This window comes from Etheostoma cragini, chromosome 13 (assembly GCF_013103735.1).
Source record: "Etheostoma cragini isolate CJK2018 chromosome 13, CSU_Ecrag_1.0, whole genome shotgun sequence".
NCBI lineage: Eukaryota > Metazoa > Chordata > Actinopteri > Perciformes > Percidae > Etheostoma > Etheostoma cragini.
Genome location: NC_048419.1, coordinates 12873999 through 12891051, shown reverse-complemented (window position 1 = coordinate 12891051; position 17053 = coordinate 12873999). Strand labels below are relative to the sequence as shown.

The 17053-nt window shown below is 40.4% G+C and overlaps 3 protein-coding genes across 6 annotated transcripts; 1 reads left to right on the top strand and 2 right to left on the bottom strand.

Moving 5' to 3' along the window:
• Positions 1-363: 363 nt before the first annotated feature.
• On the bottom strand, positions 364-8318 carry alg9 (ALG9 alpha-1,2-mannosyltransferase). 2 transcript variants are annotated; one of them, XM_034889421.1, is made up of 15 exons: positions 8108-8318; positions 6086-6221; positions 5791-5925; positions 5057-5127; positions 4769-4857; positions 4306-4441; positions 4115-4202; positions 3280-3385; positions 2146-2268; positions 1763-1917; positions 1524-1653; positions 1276-1423; positions 1052-1181; positions 828-958; positions 364-588 (listed from the first exon to the last, which is right to left on the bottom strand). In XM_034889421.1, the coding sequence occupies exons 1-15, from the start codon at positions 8245-8247 to the stop codon at positions 465-467; spliced, it is 1842 nt and encodes a 613-aa protein (XP_034745312.1). In that variant the 5' UTR covers positions 8248-8318; the 3' UTR covers positions 364-464. The 2 variants fall into 2 exon arrangements, 1 of the variants encoding a protein (XP_034745312.1); XR_004658973.1 differs by having other exon boundaries at positions 463-588; positions 1276-1443.
• si:dkey-71l1.1 (uncharacterized protein LOC569883 homolog) lies at positions 7634-15507 on the top strand. Of its 3 annotated transcripts, none has more exons than XM_034889441.1 (10): positions 7636-7809; positions 12494-12693; positions 12822-12889; positions 13007-13099; positions 13242-13343; positions 13456-13561; positions 14286-14408; positions 14535-14611; positions 14702-14804; positions 14897-15507. In XM_034889441.1, the coding sequence occupies exons 1-10, from the start codon at positions 7793-7795 to the stop codon at positions 15034-15036; spliced, it is 1029 nt and encodes a 342-aa protein (XP_034745332.1). In that variant the 5' UTR covers positions 7636-7792; the 3' UTR covers positions 15037-15507. The 3 variants fall into 3 exon arrangements, with proteins under 3 accessions (XP_034745334.1, XP_034745332.1, XP_034745333.1); XM_034889442.1 differs by lacking the exon at positions 7636-7809 and adding an exon at positions 11773-12066; XM_034889443.1 differs by lacking the exon at positions 14286-14408 and having other exon boundaries at positions 7634-7809.
• fdxacb1 (ferredoxin-fold anticodon binding domain containing 1) lies at positions 8518-11691 on the bottom strand. The gene is made up of 5 exons (XM_034889419.1): positions 11204-11691; positions 10961-11117; positions 10276-10479; positions 9981-10139; positions 8518-9895 (listed from the first exon to the last, which is right to left on the bottom strand). The coding sequence occupies exons 1-5, from the start codon at positions 11385-11387 to the stop codon at positions 8644-8646; spliced, it is 1956 nt and encodes a 651-aa protein (XP_034745310.1). The 5' UTR covers positions 11388-11691; the 3' UTR covers positions 8518-8643.
• Positions 15508-17053: the final 1546 nt, after the last annotated feature.

Genomic DNA, 17053 nt, shown 5'->3' with positions numbered 1-17053 from the left:
TCATTATTCAGAAACATGTGTTTCATTCCGGCCACATTTGAAACTATAGTATAAAAAGAAAATGTGTTTGTGTGTAATGGCCTGCCTTTGGCTCAATACTATTACAAGAGAGTGTAAGCACACACACACACACACACACACACACACACACACACACACACACACACACACACACACACACACACACACACACACACACACACACACACACACACACACACACACACACACACACACACACACACACACACACACCCCACCCACCCATCCATCCATCCATCCATCCATCCATCCATCCATCCATCCATCCATCCATCCATAACAGTTTCTCTGTAGTCATACACAAGTCCAGCAGCCATAATGTCCTTCAAAGGGTCTGATGATATCTTCAAATGAGTTGTGAGGAAAGTAACTGATTTCTTATGTTAAGAATGTGAACTTTGGCCAAGGTTGAGGTTCAAAGGTCAGCCATGGGTCCGCTTACGAGGCGGCTTTTGTCGTCGTGGTTTCAAGATGACGTAGCGCCTATACGTGGTGTGATGGTCTGATAGAAATGGGATGTAGAGCGCTCTGAAGAGAGGAGAGGACCTAATAGAGAAAAGAAAATAGAGAAAAAAAAAAAGTTTTTTTTTGTCTTTGTACCTATACAGGAAAAATAGATGAGTTTCAGTTTTGTCAATGTACTGAAGTTCTACAAAATGTTTTAAATGTCAGGATAATATATTTTTTTTTTTCTAGTCTCTATTTTTTTCTTTTTACTATTACTGATCTTCTGAAGATTTGGGAGACATTCTTTAAAAGAGAAAATAATGTATGTGGGACAATACCTTGAGGCTTGAAGGAAACGCTTATAGGCTATGATGTTCCACTCCTCTTTGTTAGCGGAATAACGTGGCTCCAGTGGCGTTTCTTCATCTGTGTCCAGATCTACTACGTAGTGGCACTGCCGTATATCCACCTGCCCAGAGTAAAAATGTCACAATCAAAATGCAAATACTATTAAGTACAGTGTCCATTTGTCAACACACATGCACGTGTCTGAGTGCCTTACATATCTGGTTGGCTCCTCCAGATTCTGGTCATTCATATTAGCTGGGATGCTCTGAGTGGCCAGACGACCAGAGGCAAATGGCTGAGGCAGCTGCCCTTTAAACTCTGACTGAATGAAGTGCAGTTGCCAGCTGGAGATTAGGAAGAGAAACTATCAGCAAATGAGGATAAATGACAAAATATACATTTGATACTTTATTAGACGTTGAAAACCTGGATACTAACTTGTGTGGTAGCAGGAAGCTGCTTGGGAAGCGGTACCACTCTTTGCCCACACACACACTAACCGGTCTGCCTTCGGGGACTGAGTGAAGAGTCGGATCCTTGGCGATGCGATGGAACTCTGGGTACAGGTCCAGCGGAGCATGGTAGCCTGTAGACAGGGGGGGAAATCTAATTGCATCCATCTTAAATTGTTGCTTTTGTTGGCTGACACAGGTTCTTAGGAGATTAGTGTCTGTGCGTGCACACACCTCGGAAGAGGGCGACAGAGCGAGACAGTGACAGCACTGAGAAGACCACGACTGCGCTTAGAGCCAACCAGTTGGACGAGACTGTGTAGTGCTCAAGTCGGTACCGCTGGAACAGGAAGTGGTAGCATTTCTGCAAGAAATTAATACAATCTGTAAAAGGTCATTTGTTACAGATTCTAAAAGCAAATAAATCCACTAACACAGACTAAATTTGCTAATATCTGAAAATGGTAACACACCTGTAGAGAGGAGAGGGCTACTGCCCCACTGAGGCAGATGAGAGGGTAGATGGGAAAGAGAAAACGTTCTTCTTTATGAGGTCTGGTGAAGAAAACCAACATCCACAGATACATGGGAGACAGAGTCAGCCAGTATGGACGGCCCAGGTTCTGCACTGCAGAAAACACGTGTGTACAAGTACATGAAATCACAAGAGGAGCTGCTGTAAAAAAAATAACATCACTGCAAAAATAAACTCCTTACATATGTTAAATTAGATTACTCTTGTTTGGCCGCAGCCTTATGATGCAAGATATATATACATATACAGTACCTATACTAAGCGATGACAACATTAAGTCAGTTTTTGTGCTGGTGTGTGAAACACATACAGAGTCCTCACCATTGAACCTGTGTAACAGTGTCTCCATGAGAGCAGTGAGTGGCAGAGAAAACAGTGCCAGAGCAAACACCAGGTTGAAGTTCAGGATCCCATTTGCTAAGTAGAAATGCCACGGCTCTGTGCCTGAATTTAAACAACACAAAATATACAAAACATTACAGCTCGTGTATAGAATGACAACAGGTAGTTATCTTACATGAAGGGAAAAAAAGAGGGGATGGGCAAATAATTACTTAATTTGTGTGTTGTATGTTGTTATTAGTATGCATTTGTGTGTTCACATGGGTCTGCATCCTTTGTCCCCGTCTGGCTCTGACCTGATTCAGGTTGGTGTGTGGGTGGGTAAGGGATTCAAGGGTCATTGACATACTGTTGCAAAACTATTCCTTGTTTACTATTGCCTGTTTCCGCTGTATGTCATTATTGTGGAATTTAAAATGGAAATGCCCAAAGATAAAAATGTAATAATGATGGTAAAGAGACACAAGCCCAGAGGTATTACAGATTTAGTGTCACTGTCTGTGACTTAAGCCTACAGCTATTTGAAACCAATTGGAACACTTTCAAAGGGTTAGCTATGGTAGTGTTGATGATGGTATGCCCTCTTGAGTCAACCTTAAACAGTGCAGCTTTGAATTGTTCATGTTTTAATTTAAGATCAATTTGCTTCATACTGTCACTAAATAATATACTATCAGCCTAAAAATCACTATAATAAATATAAACATGCGTAATCACTTCCAGAATTGTACAGGATATGATTTTTAATTAGGTGTTTAACTTAACATGCCAAATCCACTGATGAAATGTCACTAACCTATTGTTTTCTTGGATTTGAGATTGTTCTGTATTTGCCTGTTGGCTTTAATAAAACCTGATACAACACAATGCAGTTTAACCATGCAGCCTCTATGTTCTGCAGTTGATGTAACAATACAGATAGACTCCAAAGAGAGTGCCCTATAGTATTAAGACAATTTTGTTCATGTTAATAAAAATAAAACACTATGAAAAGTACTTCAAGACAAAAAAGACAGAGTATGTGTTTCCCAGTGGGACACATGAGGTCAGAATTCTATTTTTGCCGACATGATAAAAAATGATACATTAATGATGAGTGCTCTTATATATTACCATACAGATCAGGTCCATGTGGCGTGAAGACGTTATACAGCAGAATATTAAGTGGAGCAATGACCAGTTTGCCATAAAAGAAAGAGTCTACTGCCATGAGGGGTATCTGAGAAAGAAACAGAGGGGAAAGTGAATAGACGCATTTACATTTAGCTTCAGCAACATAAACGTAACATTGCAGGGGGTGGCATGTGGCTCGGAGGTAGAGTGGTTGTCCCATAACCGGTTTAAGCGATTCAATCCCAGACTCCTCCTGCGGCCATATGTGAAAGCGTCCCTCAGCAAGACTAAACTCCAAGTTGCTCCCCAGACAGTCTATGTACATAGCTGTCTACTGCTCCTTATATATTAAGGATGTGTTAAATTGCAGAAATAAAGTTCCACTACATTTTACTGTGTGTATTTGACAATTAAGAATAAAGTGTGGTAAGACAGAAAAGAAACGCTTCTTTTTGGTAGCTGAAAAAAGTCCAACAAGGTGCTCTTTGGTGCAGGGATAATCCAATAGTATCAGAACAGCATAAAAAACCAAAGGCACTCTTGTTGAAGAAAATATTTAAAAAAGGCTTTATGGATGTGGCTAATGCAGAGCAAAACGCACCAACGCGTTGCAGCACACGGCCCTTCTTCAGGGGGAAGAATAAAGTTAGTTTTTTTGTTTATATCTTGTGTTCTAGATATGTATTACTAAAAAACAAGGGAGATCCCATAATATTCCTGCAATATTGATTAACTCTCCCACAGAAGATCTGTGGAAACACATGAAACTTTGTCCTTCGGTACGCAACTGTTAAACCTTATTCGTTTTCCATGCATCTATAAAACATATTCTCACCAGCAGCAGAAGCAGAGCAACAGCTGACCAGGTGATAAAACTTTTCCACTGCCTTTTTAACACCAGTAGGTCGAAGGCGATCGGAATCCTGAAAATAAAAATAAATCGGTTTATCTGCAAAGCTGTATTGAGAATAATCCAGTTCGACAAGTCTGTCTGGGGCAAAGTGTTGCCCAAAAATATGACCTCACCCAATCAGAGCAGAGAACGGCCATCCAACAATGGCACCGGCAGCCACACCAGCGATGGCTAACGGTGTTGAGTCCTGAAACCAGCCAGTCATGGCAACCAGTGTTGTGTACATACAGAAAGAGGAAGGCAGGAATGCTGAGGAGCATGAACAAACAAATATAACAAAAAGTGAGACCGGATATGTGTCACAGATATAAATGTTCCTTCTAAAATGTATACTGCACCCTGTGCAAACTGCTGTACTGCTATATATTTTAGATCAGTGTGCTAAATTAAGCAATAGAGAGGACAGAAAAATCTGGCTCTGTAATTAGTTATTCAAAAAAGTTAGATGGTAAACACCAAAGAGGGCTGGGATGGAGGCAGATTAAAAAGGTGGACATGCACAATATGAATTTGACCAAAGTCTGAAATGATGAAAGGGACGGAAATGGATTAACAAAGTGATTAAATCTGACCAACCTGCAGACGAGCAAAACATTCCTGTGCTCAGGACAAGGAATGCCAACATTAGACGGCCCACATGTAAACCAAACTTCTTACAAACTGCCCTGTGGCACACAAACAAACAAAGCAAATGGTTAACTTCCAAGTCATATATAGATGTACAGTATGTATATCTATATACATACTGATATATAGGTATACAGTATGTATATCTATGTATGGCAAAAATATAAATAAACCGCAATATTTGTAAGCAAAAGCGTTTAGGATTCCCACTTGCATTTAAGAGGATAGTAAACTCACTTGTAGAAATAGAGTTCACAGACACAGCAGGAGAATGCTAATACACATCGTACAAAGTAGAACACCAACACCTGCAACACAATCATAGCACAAAGGTTTTTGGTGGTCCTTTGTAGGAACATATAGCTGATGAGTTCTTCAAGAAACAGATGTGTTTAAATCATTTCCCACAGATTCCTTGTTCCTATATATAGGACACTGTTGTCCTGCAGTTTAATGGTCCCATGGCATGAAATGTATCTTTCATAATGTAACTTTATGAGATTTTTTAACATTAATATGAGCCTGTCTTTGTTCCCCCAGTGGCTAGAAATGGCTATAGATGTACTCCGAGCCCTGGGTGTCCTGCTCTGCCTTTGAGAAAATGGAAAATCAGATGGGCCGACCTAGAATCTTGCCCCTTATGAGGTCATAAGGAGCAAGGCTACCTCCCCTTTCTCTGCTTTGCCCGCCAAGAGAATTTGGCCCACCCATGAGAAAGAGACATCATGGCTTTCAAACAAGCAAAGTGTTGGTCAAGGCCCCCCCTTCAGATACAGTATTAGGGGACCACTAAGGTCTATATAAAAGCATCCAAAGAACACCATGTCATGGGACCTTTAAGGTAAACACACCCATCCCATACCAGAACAACAAAAGAGCTGCTGATAATGCTAAAGGCCGGCTGAAGTCATGTAAAAATATCAACTATCACAACAAACGTTGAAATGACAAGTTTGGAATAATTACGGTACCTTGTTTGTCTGTAGAACATGGGCATGCAAACAAGCCGGAATGGCATGTAACCATAAGTAAGCGTACGACCTGATGGCGTACAAAGGAGAATATTCCCATGTTTGCATCCCTGTGCCATACAGCAGGTAGTGCATCTGTCAAAACAGTAATCACAACAACTACAGATTAACAGTTAGAAAGAGAAGCCGTATCTTGCTGGAACAACAAAGAGATTCTAATGTAAGAAAATCCATAAAAAGGTCACAAATGACAGCATATTGCACAGGCTTTCTGATAGTAAACAGTAGAACTTACAGGCTCCCAGTAGTTGAAGGTCTCATCGCAGTCTGAGATGTTGCTGAGCAAAGCTGCACAAAAACGTGCGGAAAGCAGGCATTTAAACGCAGTTGAACCTTCAGGAGCCCATACCTGGCCTGCACGACTTATCGACCTATTTTTAAAAAGAAAACACACACACATAGATGTTAAATTGCTATATACCCTACAATAATTTTTGCACTATTATTACAATCTATTTAAGTATCAAAATGTATTAAACATCAAAAATATACCACAATGTACTTAAGTAGTACATCATGTCTGCTTGGTGCATATTTAACAGACAATTACCTAGATCTTAAACAGTGTAATTAGCCATGTGAAGCAACCTAATGAACATGTCTACTGGCCTTTGGTGCTTGATGTGTTTTAACAGACTTAACCGATTTATGTGTCCTGTGCAACAGCTTTTTAATCCACAGTTATGGCAATCACATCAGAGCTGGCTAATTAATATGCCCTTAATTACAAAAATTAAGTGTTTGGTGGAACACAAAGTATATATCAGCTCACAACAGAGAAAAGAAACAACCCTATTGATAGAAATATTTATCTTCTGGTTTCTGTTTTTTTGTAATTAGTGGTCTGTTTGTTGTCTAGTTTTTTTAAAAACTTGTTTAAAATTATACCTAAATGTGTTATTTAAATTTGGTTCTAAGGTAATTTAAATTTCATATTTGTCTTGAGCGCCTGTCCTAATTACCACTCAGTCTTGCATCTCACTTTTTCTGACCAACAATTATGATTACTGTTACTGTCATTGTTTCTAACATTATCATTCGTAGTAGTAGCATCATTTTATTATTCCAATCTTTATTGTTAATATTTTTAAAAAAAATGTCTTTTCTTCTTGCTGGTTGTTGTGTTTCTTTTTCTAGTCTTTAGATAAATCAGCATTATTACAGTATGCAGATATGCATTGATAGACAACGTCTAGCCTCAACACACACAGCATGTTGTCTATGCACGTCTAATGGTTTTCACGCTAGTGTTTTAACAACCAACAGCATACTACATTGTATTTCACTGTGTACTGTTTGAACCCTAGAATCCAAAATCCACATCATTTGTAGTTTCTAGGGGTGATTTAAATGAGCTGATTGCTTTAGGTTTTGTATGTTTTTTATTGTGTCATATACCTGCCCAGGGACTAGGGGACATGTTTTTATGTGCACTGTCCCTGTTCAAATAACTAATTTACAATTACAATCAAATATCAGATCCATGAAATTGAAAAATCTGTTGTTTACTTCTGTTTATGTATCAATGCCCATTACACATAACTTCCAGATGTGTGCTTGTTCAGAGTAACTATCACAAGTCAGAACAGCCCTTTAGAATAATTTGTGCTGGTGTTTATGGTAACAGTTATAACTGACATTTGCAATGGCAGTGTTTCCTCTTGTTCATTCCCATCATCACATTAGTGCGCTTAGGTGCATTTTAGCATTGATCCTCGCGTTACCTCTCGTTAGATTTTTTATGACACGTCATTTTACAAATTAATTTTAGAATATTTCAAATGACTTCAGCAAAGTATCAACAACAGAAATCCTTGACTTAAAGAAAACCCGCTTTCTGCGGATCAAGAGTTGACCCACTGTAGAGAGTTTACCTGGTGCAGCAGCGTTAATCTTTGTGTTGCAGCCGTCATAAATCCGGCAGTGTGACAGCAATGGGGGAATGAATGAGCTGACCAGGTAACCCAACTGCGTTACGTTGCTCTATTGAAACATGCAACTAACTATTCATTGGGGCGGAAGCACAACTCAACATATATTATAACTAACACTATAGTTAAGACAAAGTCCTGTGGGTTTGTAAGGTGGACGGCATCATCGTTATTATCGTGTTGTCATGATCCAAACTTGCTTAACGTATCAAAGTAGCTAGCTAAGCTAGCCAGATAGCTTCCCCTGCTCAAGCTGTCAGTCAGACCGGGGATGGAGCTTCACAGCACCGTGGAGCCTAACGTCTCATCTCTCGGCTCATACTCACTCTGGCCGAGTCTCTGTGTTGTTACTGTCATCGCCGACCTTCTCCTCTTTCGGTGGCCGGACTTCGGTGGGGACGTTAACGTTGTTTGCATCTTGTCTGCTGCCTCGCCTGGTTCGCTGCCGAAGCGCTTTGGCCGCCATGTTTTCCGATGCTGCACCCGTGTCGGGCTTCGTTCATTTTCGCCGCTGTCCGGTTATTGACAACTCGTATCACACAGCTACTGTATGAATGGATGAGCCTAAGTAGCTAGGCTACAGGAGTACACTGGCTTCGCTTGTTACGACAGACATTTTTTTATTTACTTACTTTTACTGTTTTATTTACTAATAATTCTCGATAGAGCCAACATTTTATGTTTATTGAAAGACAATTAAAATTCACACAGATTCACACAATGCCTCAAATACTGTAAACACTGTTCAACTACAGCTTTGCAGATTATACGTTTAGAATTTGCTTAGCAGTAACAAACAGACTTATATTTTCTGAAAAAATAAGAAATGAAATCCCGGATCTTCCTAGAGATTTAAATGTTGCTACCTGATGGTGACTTGCAACCGAGAGGTCAGAAAGGATTCCAGGTCTTTATGGAACTGGAGAGTTTGTGTGTGTGACAGAGCATGTGTGTTTGAGTGGTAGATGAGTCTGTAGCAGTAACTGGTCTGGCTCAGATCAGGATGTGAGAATGTGTCAATCAGTTTAACTTGTTCCACGGTCCCATGACTGGCCTCTCGGATCAGAGCATGGAACTTCATCTCTTCCCATGTCGGCCCTGTCCAGAAGCTGATGTCAAAGCTGAAGTGCTCCGGGAACAGGGAGAACGGGTGGAAAGGTTTCCCTGGTGATGGGTGGAGTGCAAAGTGTTGTAAAAATCGTGGATCATGTGACCACAGCAGCCTCCAGTCGGGGAGTGAGAACAGGAGCACAGCGAGAAGGTCCAAATTTAAGGACACAGTGACACCGACATTGCTAATATTGTCATTTGCAACGTTTGTTAACACCTTACCAACACAACCCATTGGCTGTGCCATCAGACGCAGACCCCCCTGTTCTGCGACCAGGGAGACACCATAGGGTGCGAGCAGCGTTTCCAGCCTTTGCCCGAGCAATTTGCTTGGCTCACATTCCAAAGGGAAAACACCTCTGAGGAGGAGCTCGTGAAAAGCAGGCAGAGCCCAGAGGTTGACAGTCACGTTCTTGAACACAACGCCACTAATGCCAAATAACAAGCTGGTGACACCATTACAGCCCCCACAGGGACCCTCCTTCTTATGTCCCTCAACCTCAACACTTGTATTATTCCCCTTGTTGTCCCCATGACTCCCTGCATTGTTAATCAACTGTTCTTTTTTAGTTAGAAGCTCTTCCATCTGAGGGAGCAGTGTTGGACGCAGCATATAAAGACCACTTCCCCATTCAGGATTGACATCGAGAGAGCATGTAGACCTTAAGTTCTCAGCTCCTTTGCTCCTCACCCTGTCCACTTTATCTGAGGTAACACGTGGGGCTGACAGAGAGTCTTGTGTGTCTGTGTGTCCCTGACTGTCCAAGTAATCTTTTTCCTTGTCTGTAGAGGTGTGAGTGTCAGAAGCGAGGTCCTTCTGAAGCAGGTGGATCCAATAGCCGTGTGCACTGTCGACGTCACAGCACGACTGCAGCTGTTTGGTCGTGAGGAGAAGGGGAACTGTCTCTGTCATCATGGAGACAGGCCACTTCTCAGCCAGTCCTTTGAGAAGAAAATCTTGTACCAACCTGACAGGATGGATAGAACCTGGGCAAAGAAACCCCCTGATGAAAGAGAAGAGACAGTAAGCTTGTGGTTGGGTTGGTGGTTTATTACTTAAACAACATGAGAGTTGCTGTGTTACTGTACCTGAATATATAATGACTGAGCTCGGCTGGTATGTTGTACTGGACTCTGTACCCTTCAACAGCCTCCTCAATCGTAAGTACCCGAGCAGGGGTGTAGGGGAGGCTGCGAGTAAACACGTGGAGCAAACCTTTCTCCACATGAAAGCCCTTATCCTGGCTCCTGTAGAACAGCAACACTATTATAAGAGAGTGTCAGTACACCCACCCACACATACACACACACACACACACACACACAGACAGACACACAGTGCTGTTTCAACTTACACATTGTAACACTCACCTTTACTCCTTACCTGTATCCAGTGCACTTGTAGCTCTGGTATTTCTCACTTTCAAAAGGACGGACCTCACTAAGGATTAGCTGTGCCTCTGCTGCCATGGCAACTACCTGCCAGCTATTGTGCCACTCTCGCTGTGGATGGTCCGCTGGTGTCCCACCCTGTCCGTTGCACAAGCCCACATGAACCTCTCCATCTTCAGACAACACCTGAACACAACTGAAGGCAAAGAAAAACATATGTACTCAGTATGTCACCATGGGTGAAAATGATGTTTAAACACAAGCAGCCATAATAGAATTTTAATCAAATAAATCCAAATTGAAAAACATGATTTATATCAGGAAATGTCTGATTACATTATTTTAGTACTCTGCAGTTATGGTACTACAGACAAATTTCACTCAGTATAAAAAACACTACTCAGGAATGCCACCTAATTCTATTCATAATGTGTAGTTATTAAGCTAACATGGCAAAACCAGTGTTATGAAGTGTCATACATTTAGGAGGCAGAAAAGTAACAATATCCAACTCCACTACTATTTTTTTAACTAATAGTTTCAAAATTGAAGTTTGGATGGTAAAACTATTTCAAAGTGGAAAATGAACTACAATGTTATAATTCTATGTACACCAGGCATAAATGGTTGATAGAAATGCTGCAAATAGATTCAATCATGGTATGATGCAGTTATACCTGAGGAAGAAATTTTTAAGAAGATTTCTGTTCTTTTTAACCCCACTCTTTCTCCCACAGTGAGGAAAGTTAAACACCACGCGATCAAATACACGCCCCTGTAGAGAGGCACATTCCCCCAGCTTTGTGCAATCCACCTCAAAAAGCACCGCTCCACCTAGATAAACACAAAAAAAGTGTAACAAAAGTGCCACAAAATACAACTCTGTTAAAATATACTGTAGCCTACTCACAAGCCCGTACCTGAGTCCTTGACTGTCTTAATGTTATTGGCAGCACCTTCATGCCGCAGTGCCTCCTCCTGATGCTGCAGGCACGTTGCCGTTAAACTGGTCTCTGTCTCAGAGTACAACTGGCTTGCAGATGCAGAAAATGAGAAGTTACCTTCTCCCACCATTAATATGGACCGTGAAGGAGACATGCTCATGACTGAGTGCTAACCGGTACTAACGTAGAGAGAGAGAGAGAGAGAGAGAGAGAGAGAGAGAGAGAGCGCGCTTGAGCGACAATGACCACCTTCTTCACAGTCTAATACAATCGTTGGAATTGCATACTTTAGTAAGTAACGTTATCATATATCTGGGCTTGGCTAAATAACATAAATAATATTGACTGTATTGTATATTAAAGTCGTCGTTCTTCTCTCAGGCGCTGCAGTACATGAAAGCTGAATATCTCACCTGGAGCAGCAGCAGCTTGCAGTAAACGCTGTGTCGCAGATACAATAGTCCGACAAGAAACAAAACATCCGGGACTTTGCACTGTTTCCCCGAGGACTCAAAACATCAACAAAACTACGTATTTTAATCAAAAGTTAGGTGGTGAAAATTAGAGTTGCTATTTTAAGAATATAACCATTGAGTTGCCTGTAAATGTAAACGCGTAGCGTTTACTTTTCAGACTACATAATTCGCTTCGTGTTGTCAGAGGGACACATTTGCAGGGTGGCGCACCACATCTGGAGGGGGAGCATCAGTCAAGAGTATCCCAACATCAATCTTCGCGTACTACTAGTTTGTCTGTGGAACATTCCACCTGACAGGTTTTTTCTGATGAGTGATTCTCAGTTCTGCTCCGGATTCTAACGTCTTGTGATAATAACGGAAGTACGTAGTGAAACGACCAGCGCACTATGTGTGTTTTTACTAATGCTAAGGTCATGCTAACTAGCTAACGGAATTGCTTCACCTGCAGGTGAAAACAACAGACAGCCTTGAATGATGCACATAGTCGTAACCATTCTTGCAACTCAATTTTTAAATCCAATATAAACCAATTTAAACACCTATAAGTTTGTATTATACATTTGGTTTGCATGTTTGATGTCATTAACTTCTTTTGTATCTCTCTCTCAGTGTAGGTGTTTTTTGTCTTCATTCCATGGTGTTTCAGGGCATGGTTTATGCTCTGCCTGTATTCTCTTCATATATGGCATAGTGAGGCTATAAATAGTGCAGGTACAGGCTACAAGGGAGAAAAATAAATGGGTCATAGCATCATCTCAACTCTCTTTTCTCTCCTTGGGTCTTGAAGGAAGTGTTGTGCCCACATGGGCAGCGTTCTGGCTTTGTCTTCTGGTCCAGGCCATCATAACTGGCCTTTTTCCACGGACCCCCCACCTTCTCGCTGGAACGCACATCCCGCTCACTGGGACAGTCCGCCACGCTGGGAAAGGAGAGATGGCCGCCTACCCAACCCAGGCAGCTTTCACTCACTCCACAGGAGCTGCAAAGGTATGTCTGGATAAAAAGTAACACAATTGTTAAAGAGGTGCCGACCATGCAGCAGGCAATACATAAGTAGAATAAAACTGCAAAAGTGGTGAAGTAGTAATGTTTTTCATCTTTCTTTATCTCCCCAGATGTGTTTCCTCAACAGATTGAGGGAGTCAAGATGATCCTCAATAAAACCCTGAGCAGCTTCTTCAAGGTGACTTTCACCAACTCACGTTGATTCAACTTATTTTTTTTAAAGATAATAAGGGTGTAAGTCTCTTACATCTAAAAATGACTTATCTTTAATATGATGTATGTGTTTTTTTTCCAGGGCAGTCATACTCTCCACCTCAGTGCGGTCAGTCCTTCGTACTATCGTTTCCACGTGGAGCATCTGCAGTCTGATGATTACAGCAAGGACAAGGTCAAGAACGCATCATCACATAATAAATATGTGACCACTACTTCATCATTAATATGCTTACCTGTATAGACCGTTGGACGATGAAGTTGCTGCCTTTTTTTTAGTTGACAGGTTGCGTCTTGATCCTTCTTTACATTTTTAGGATGCCCCAGCATTGATCGGCGAGATGGACTCTTCAGGCAGTCTGAATGCTCATGCTCTGCTCCATGTCACCGAGCGTGTACGAGCCAGAACAGTTTTCCAGGTAAGATCCTAATGTCTGTGTTCACTGCACAGGTCACCTTAGTTTACACAAAATGAGTGATGTTTGCTGCAAACAACTTATTTCAATATTTCAATTGTTGATTGGGATTTAGACACAGCAGTCCCAGTTTGTAACGTGGCAGTTTGAAACTGAGTATAGAGGGAATGACTTCACTGCCGCTGTAACAGTAGCCAATCCAGACGTCCTCAGAGAGTCAGGTGAGAAATGAAAGATGGAATTATCAGAACATTTTCTAATGTTAGGAAAAAGTTAGAGCCTGACCGATATATATCGGCCGGCCGATATAAGGCATTTCCCGAATTATCAGTATTGGCATTTATAATAGTATTATTATTATTATTTTTTAATATTCCTTCATCAGAATCATTTATAATGACAATTGATTCTGATAAATGAATATAAAAAAAACAAAAAACAAAACAGATGGTCAGCCATGTAATGAGTTCTGGCGTTGTGTAGTTTGTCCACAAGAGGGTGCGCTACAACGTCCCTCTTGGCAAGACTCTTAAGTTTCATATCTTAAGTTTGTGTTTTTATACATTTTATTTATCAGAGGTTTAACATATTTTGATGTTTCTCTGTTCTGTTGTGAACATAAAGCAAATTATTATCATATCATTTTAGTGAGAACTCATCAATAACTACAAATAACTAATTTTAGGGAAAGCTGTTTATGTTTTGTTACGCGATTCTGGATTTTAAAAAAATACAGTAAATTGGAATATTGGATTTTTAAACAACCAAATATTTGTATCAATATCGGCTTTAAAAATTCTTTATCGGTTGGGCTCTAAAAAAATATTGTTGCAGTCAGATACTGAACAAAACTGTCAATTTATCAACAAAGTACATTATTATGATTTTTTGTTTGTTGTGTTTGATCTAATCTATTATGTATCTGTATGTGTTTCTCTTGGACAGTTATTCTTGTGGCACACTTCCTGCAGAGTGTGTCTTCTGGGCTGGTTTTAGGCGGGGAGCTGGTCTACCATCGGGGCCGAGCAGAGGAAGGAGGAATTCTTACTCTGGCTGGACAGTACTCAAGTTAGATTTTGCGGTTCATTGTGAATCTGCTTCAAACACTTGATTTAATTGCGCTGGTATTTTTTCTGATCTGTTTTGCTTGATTTAGCAGCAGCCTTTTGTCTTTTTTTCTGTCTCTCCATGCAGGACCCAACTGGGTAGCGACGCTGAATGCTGGCAAAGGAGGTGCCCATGCTAGCTACTATCACAGAGCCAACAAACAGGTACAGAAAATGGTGCCATACTGTATGAACGCACCATTTACTTTTAGTGCATACTACAAATGTGCATATTCGTGTGTTTGTGTTCACCAGATCCAAGTCGGGGTGGAGTTTGAAGCCAGCACCAGGACACAGGAGACCACAACATCCTTTGGGTACCAGATGGAACTTCCAGAGGCCAACATGGTCTTTCGAGGTAAATGTGTCTGCAACTTGGACTCATGCAGAATAAAAACTATTTTAACAAGGCATACAGTAAATTATACTTTTTTCTGTGTGTGTATTCAGGTATGATAAACAGTAGGTGCATAATAGGAGGTGTGTTGGAGAAGCGTCTGACCCCGCTCCCTGCCACCCTGATTATGGGTGCCTTTGTAAATCACAGAGGTGACAAGCTGCAAGTGGGCCTAGGCATCAACGTGGGATAATCCGCCACCAACCCCTGCCTGAGTTAAAGCTTGCTGTCAGGACATCCATCAAGAGACCTGTTTCACTGGCTTCTTAATGACCCAATCTTCAGAGGTAAAACACTTGAAGCCCCTATTGTGGATTATGTGGGTGTTAAAGCTCAGACTTGAAGCTAGCAACCTACCTTTCAAAATGGAGGTGATGTTTTCTGATTGGATTATACAGGAAAAATAGATGAACAATTTGAGGGGCTCAAAAACTGTGACTGAAGATGTGTTACTGTTCCCCTGAAACCAAACTGCACATCACCTTCCGGACAACGGAAACTGAAAGGATGTTTACTACTGTAAACTGAAAATAATTAAAGGTTTTATACTGTAAAGAAACATAATGTATGAAGATTACAAAGAAAAATAATTGTGTTTATTTTTAATTTTTTAGCCCATTAACTATAATTCTTGTGTACCAGACCTTTCTGCTGACCATTTTCTTAATGGAAACATCAACTTCTAGAAACAGGAAACCTGTTTTGGAGCAATACAAATGACCAAATTCACTTCATTCTTTTGTCAATGTCCATATTGGCTAACTGTTTGTTTCTAACCTTAACACTAGTCTTGCATTGCCGGACCCATCGCCACAGCGCTGTTAGTGCTGGAGTAGGGTCTGGCTACACCGCTTATCTACTCTGGAATAAGGGAAACTCAACTTGTTTGAATTTCTTTAAACCAGTTACAACCGTCCTGGGCGGTGCTAAGCCCCGGCTGCATCAACGGTGCCCGTGCAAACGAGCAGCGGAGGAATGTCAGGCTTTATGTTGGCACTACACATCCGTTGAGCCAGACTATCCTTACCCTAATGCCTAAAGGACCAATCTAAAAATAAAGTGGTTGGCAGAAAGAAAATAGTGTAAAATCATGCTAAAACGCTAGTGTGGTCCTTAAAACTGTGTGTATGAGTAAGTAATTGTGTGTTTGATTGTGTGCTCATCTATTTTTGAAGCATATAAAACCATGTGAGAAACCACGCATGAACAGTCGGTCGGTTGACTGTAAGTGATAAGGTGTTGCTCCATCCACCCAAGGGATGTTTTTTATATATATATATATATATATATATATATATATATATATATATATATATATATATATATATATATATATATATATATATATATATATATATATATATATATATATAAATAGCGTGTGTGGCATTAAGACATTTGGAAACACTGACCTGAACGAAACTTGCACTACTCACGCTGCTACTGGGTTTTCCCAGTCCTGTTTAACATTTGACTGCATATTATTTATACATTATGTAATATAATTATAGAGAGAAGTGGAAGGAAGTGACTGTCTTTTGGACTTAATTTATTAAAGATGTTATTTCTATCGTAGTTACTTTTTTCTTCCGCATTTAATATGTAATACATTGCAGTTCCGTAGATAAAGTGAGACTGCCACATCATTTTTTGTATCTACTGTGGATGAACTTACATTCAGCACCAATGGGCTTTTTAGCCCCCTTTAGCTCATAGTTTGGGTTTGATGTACATAGTTAAGCATCTAGCAAGCTAAAGAGCCAGATATTTTTCTCAGGAATTGCTAGAGGCTAAAAACAAAGCTAAAGTAGAGTGGATATTGGACGTTTTTTAGGTTTCCAGAAGCACCAGAAACTCTAAATTAATGTAAATGTTGCTCCATGTTTGCTGGATGTTTAAATAGTTGTGAATATGTTGACTTTGATCGCTGGATAATTTTTGTTGCAAATTGTTCTTTGGATTCTATCTGAACTCACAGAGAGACCAAGAAAAACAAAAGTGCATCTTTAAGGTACTGTCATTACATCCACTTACAGATTATAAAACACCCAAAAGAGACTCCAATGGCTTTGAATTTTTAATATAAAATCCTAAATTCTGAAATAACTGATATAATGCACAGTTGTGTTCAAAATAATACCAGTCCAACATCACTAACCTCATAAATCACATTTTTGGGTAGAAGTGATATTTCTACATGTTACATAATT

Bases quoted from the DNA above. Each gene is read 5' to 3' on its own strand.
- fdxacb1 (XM_034889419.1), bottom strand. From the start codon at position 11,387: ATGAGCATGTCTCCTTCACGGTCCATATTAATGGTGGGAGAAGGTAAC. The intron at 11,118-11,203 runs GTACGGGCTTGT...GTGTTTATCTAG, and splicing joins TAAGACAGTCAAGGACTCAG to GTGGAGCGGTGCTTTTTGAG. The intron at 10,140-10,275 runs GTAAGGAGTAAA...GCTGTTCTACAG, and splicing joins TACAAGTGCACTGGATACAG to GAGCCAGGATAAGGGCTTTC.
- alg9 (XM_034889421.1), bottom strand. From the start codon at position 8,247: ATGGCGGCCAAAGCGCTTCGGCAGCGAACCAGGCGAGGCAGCAGACAA. The intron at 2,269-3,279 runs GTAATATATAAG...GTTTAAATTCAG, and splicing joins ACATGGACCTGATCTGTATG to GCACAGAGCCGTGGCATTTC. The intron at 589-827 runs GTATTGTCCCAC...TTTCTCTATTAG, and splicing joins CGTTTCCTTCAAGCCTCAAG to GTCCTCTCCTCTCTTCAGAG.
- si:dkey-71l1.1 (XM_034889441.1), top strand. The intron at 12,694-12,821 runs GTATGTCTGGAT...TTATCTCCCCAG, and splicing joins ACTCCACAGGAGCTGCAAAG to ATGTGTTTCCTCAACAGATT. The intron at 13,562-14,285 runs GTGAGAAATGAA...TCTCTTGGACAG, and splicing joins AGACGTCCTCAGAGAGTCAG to TTATTCTTGTGGCACACTTC.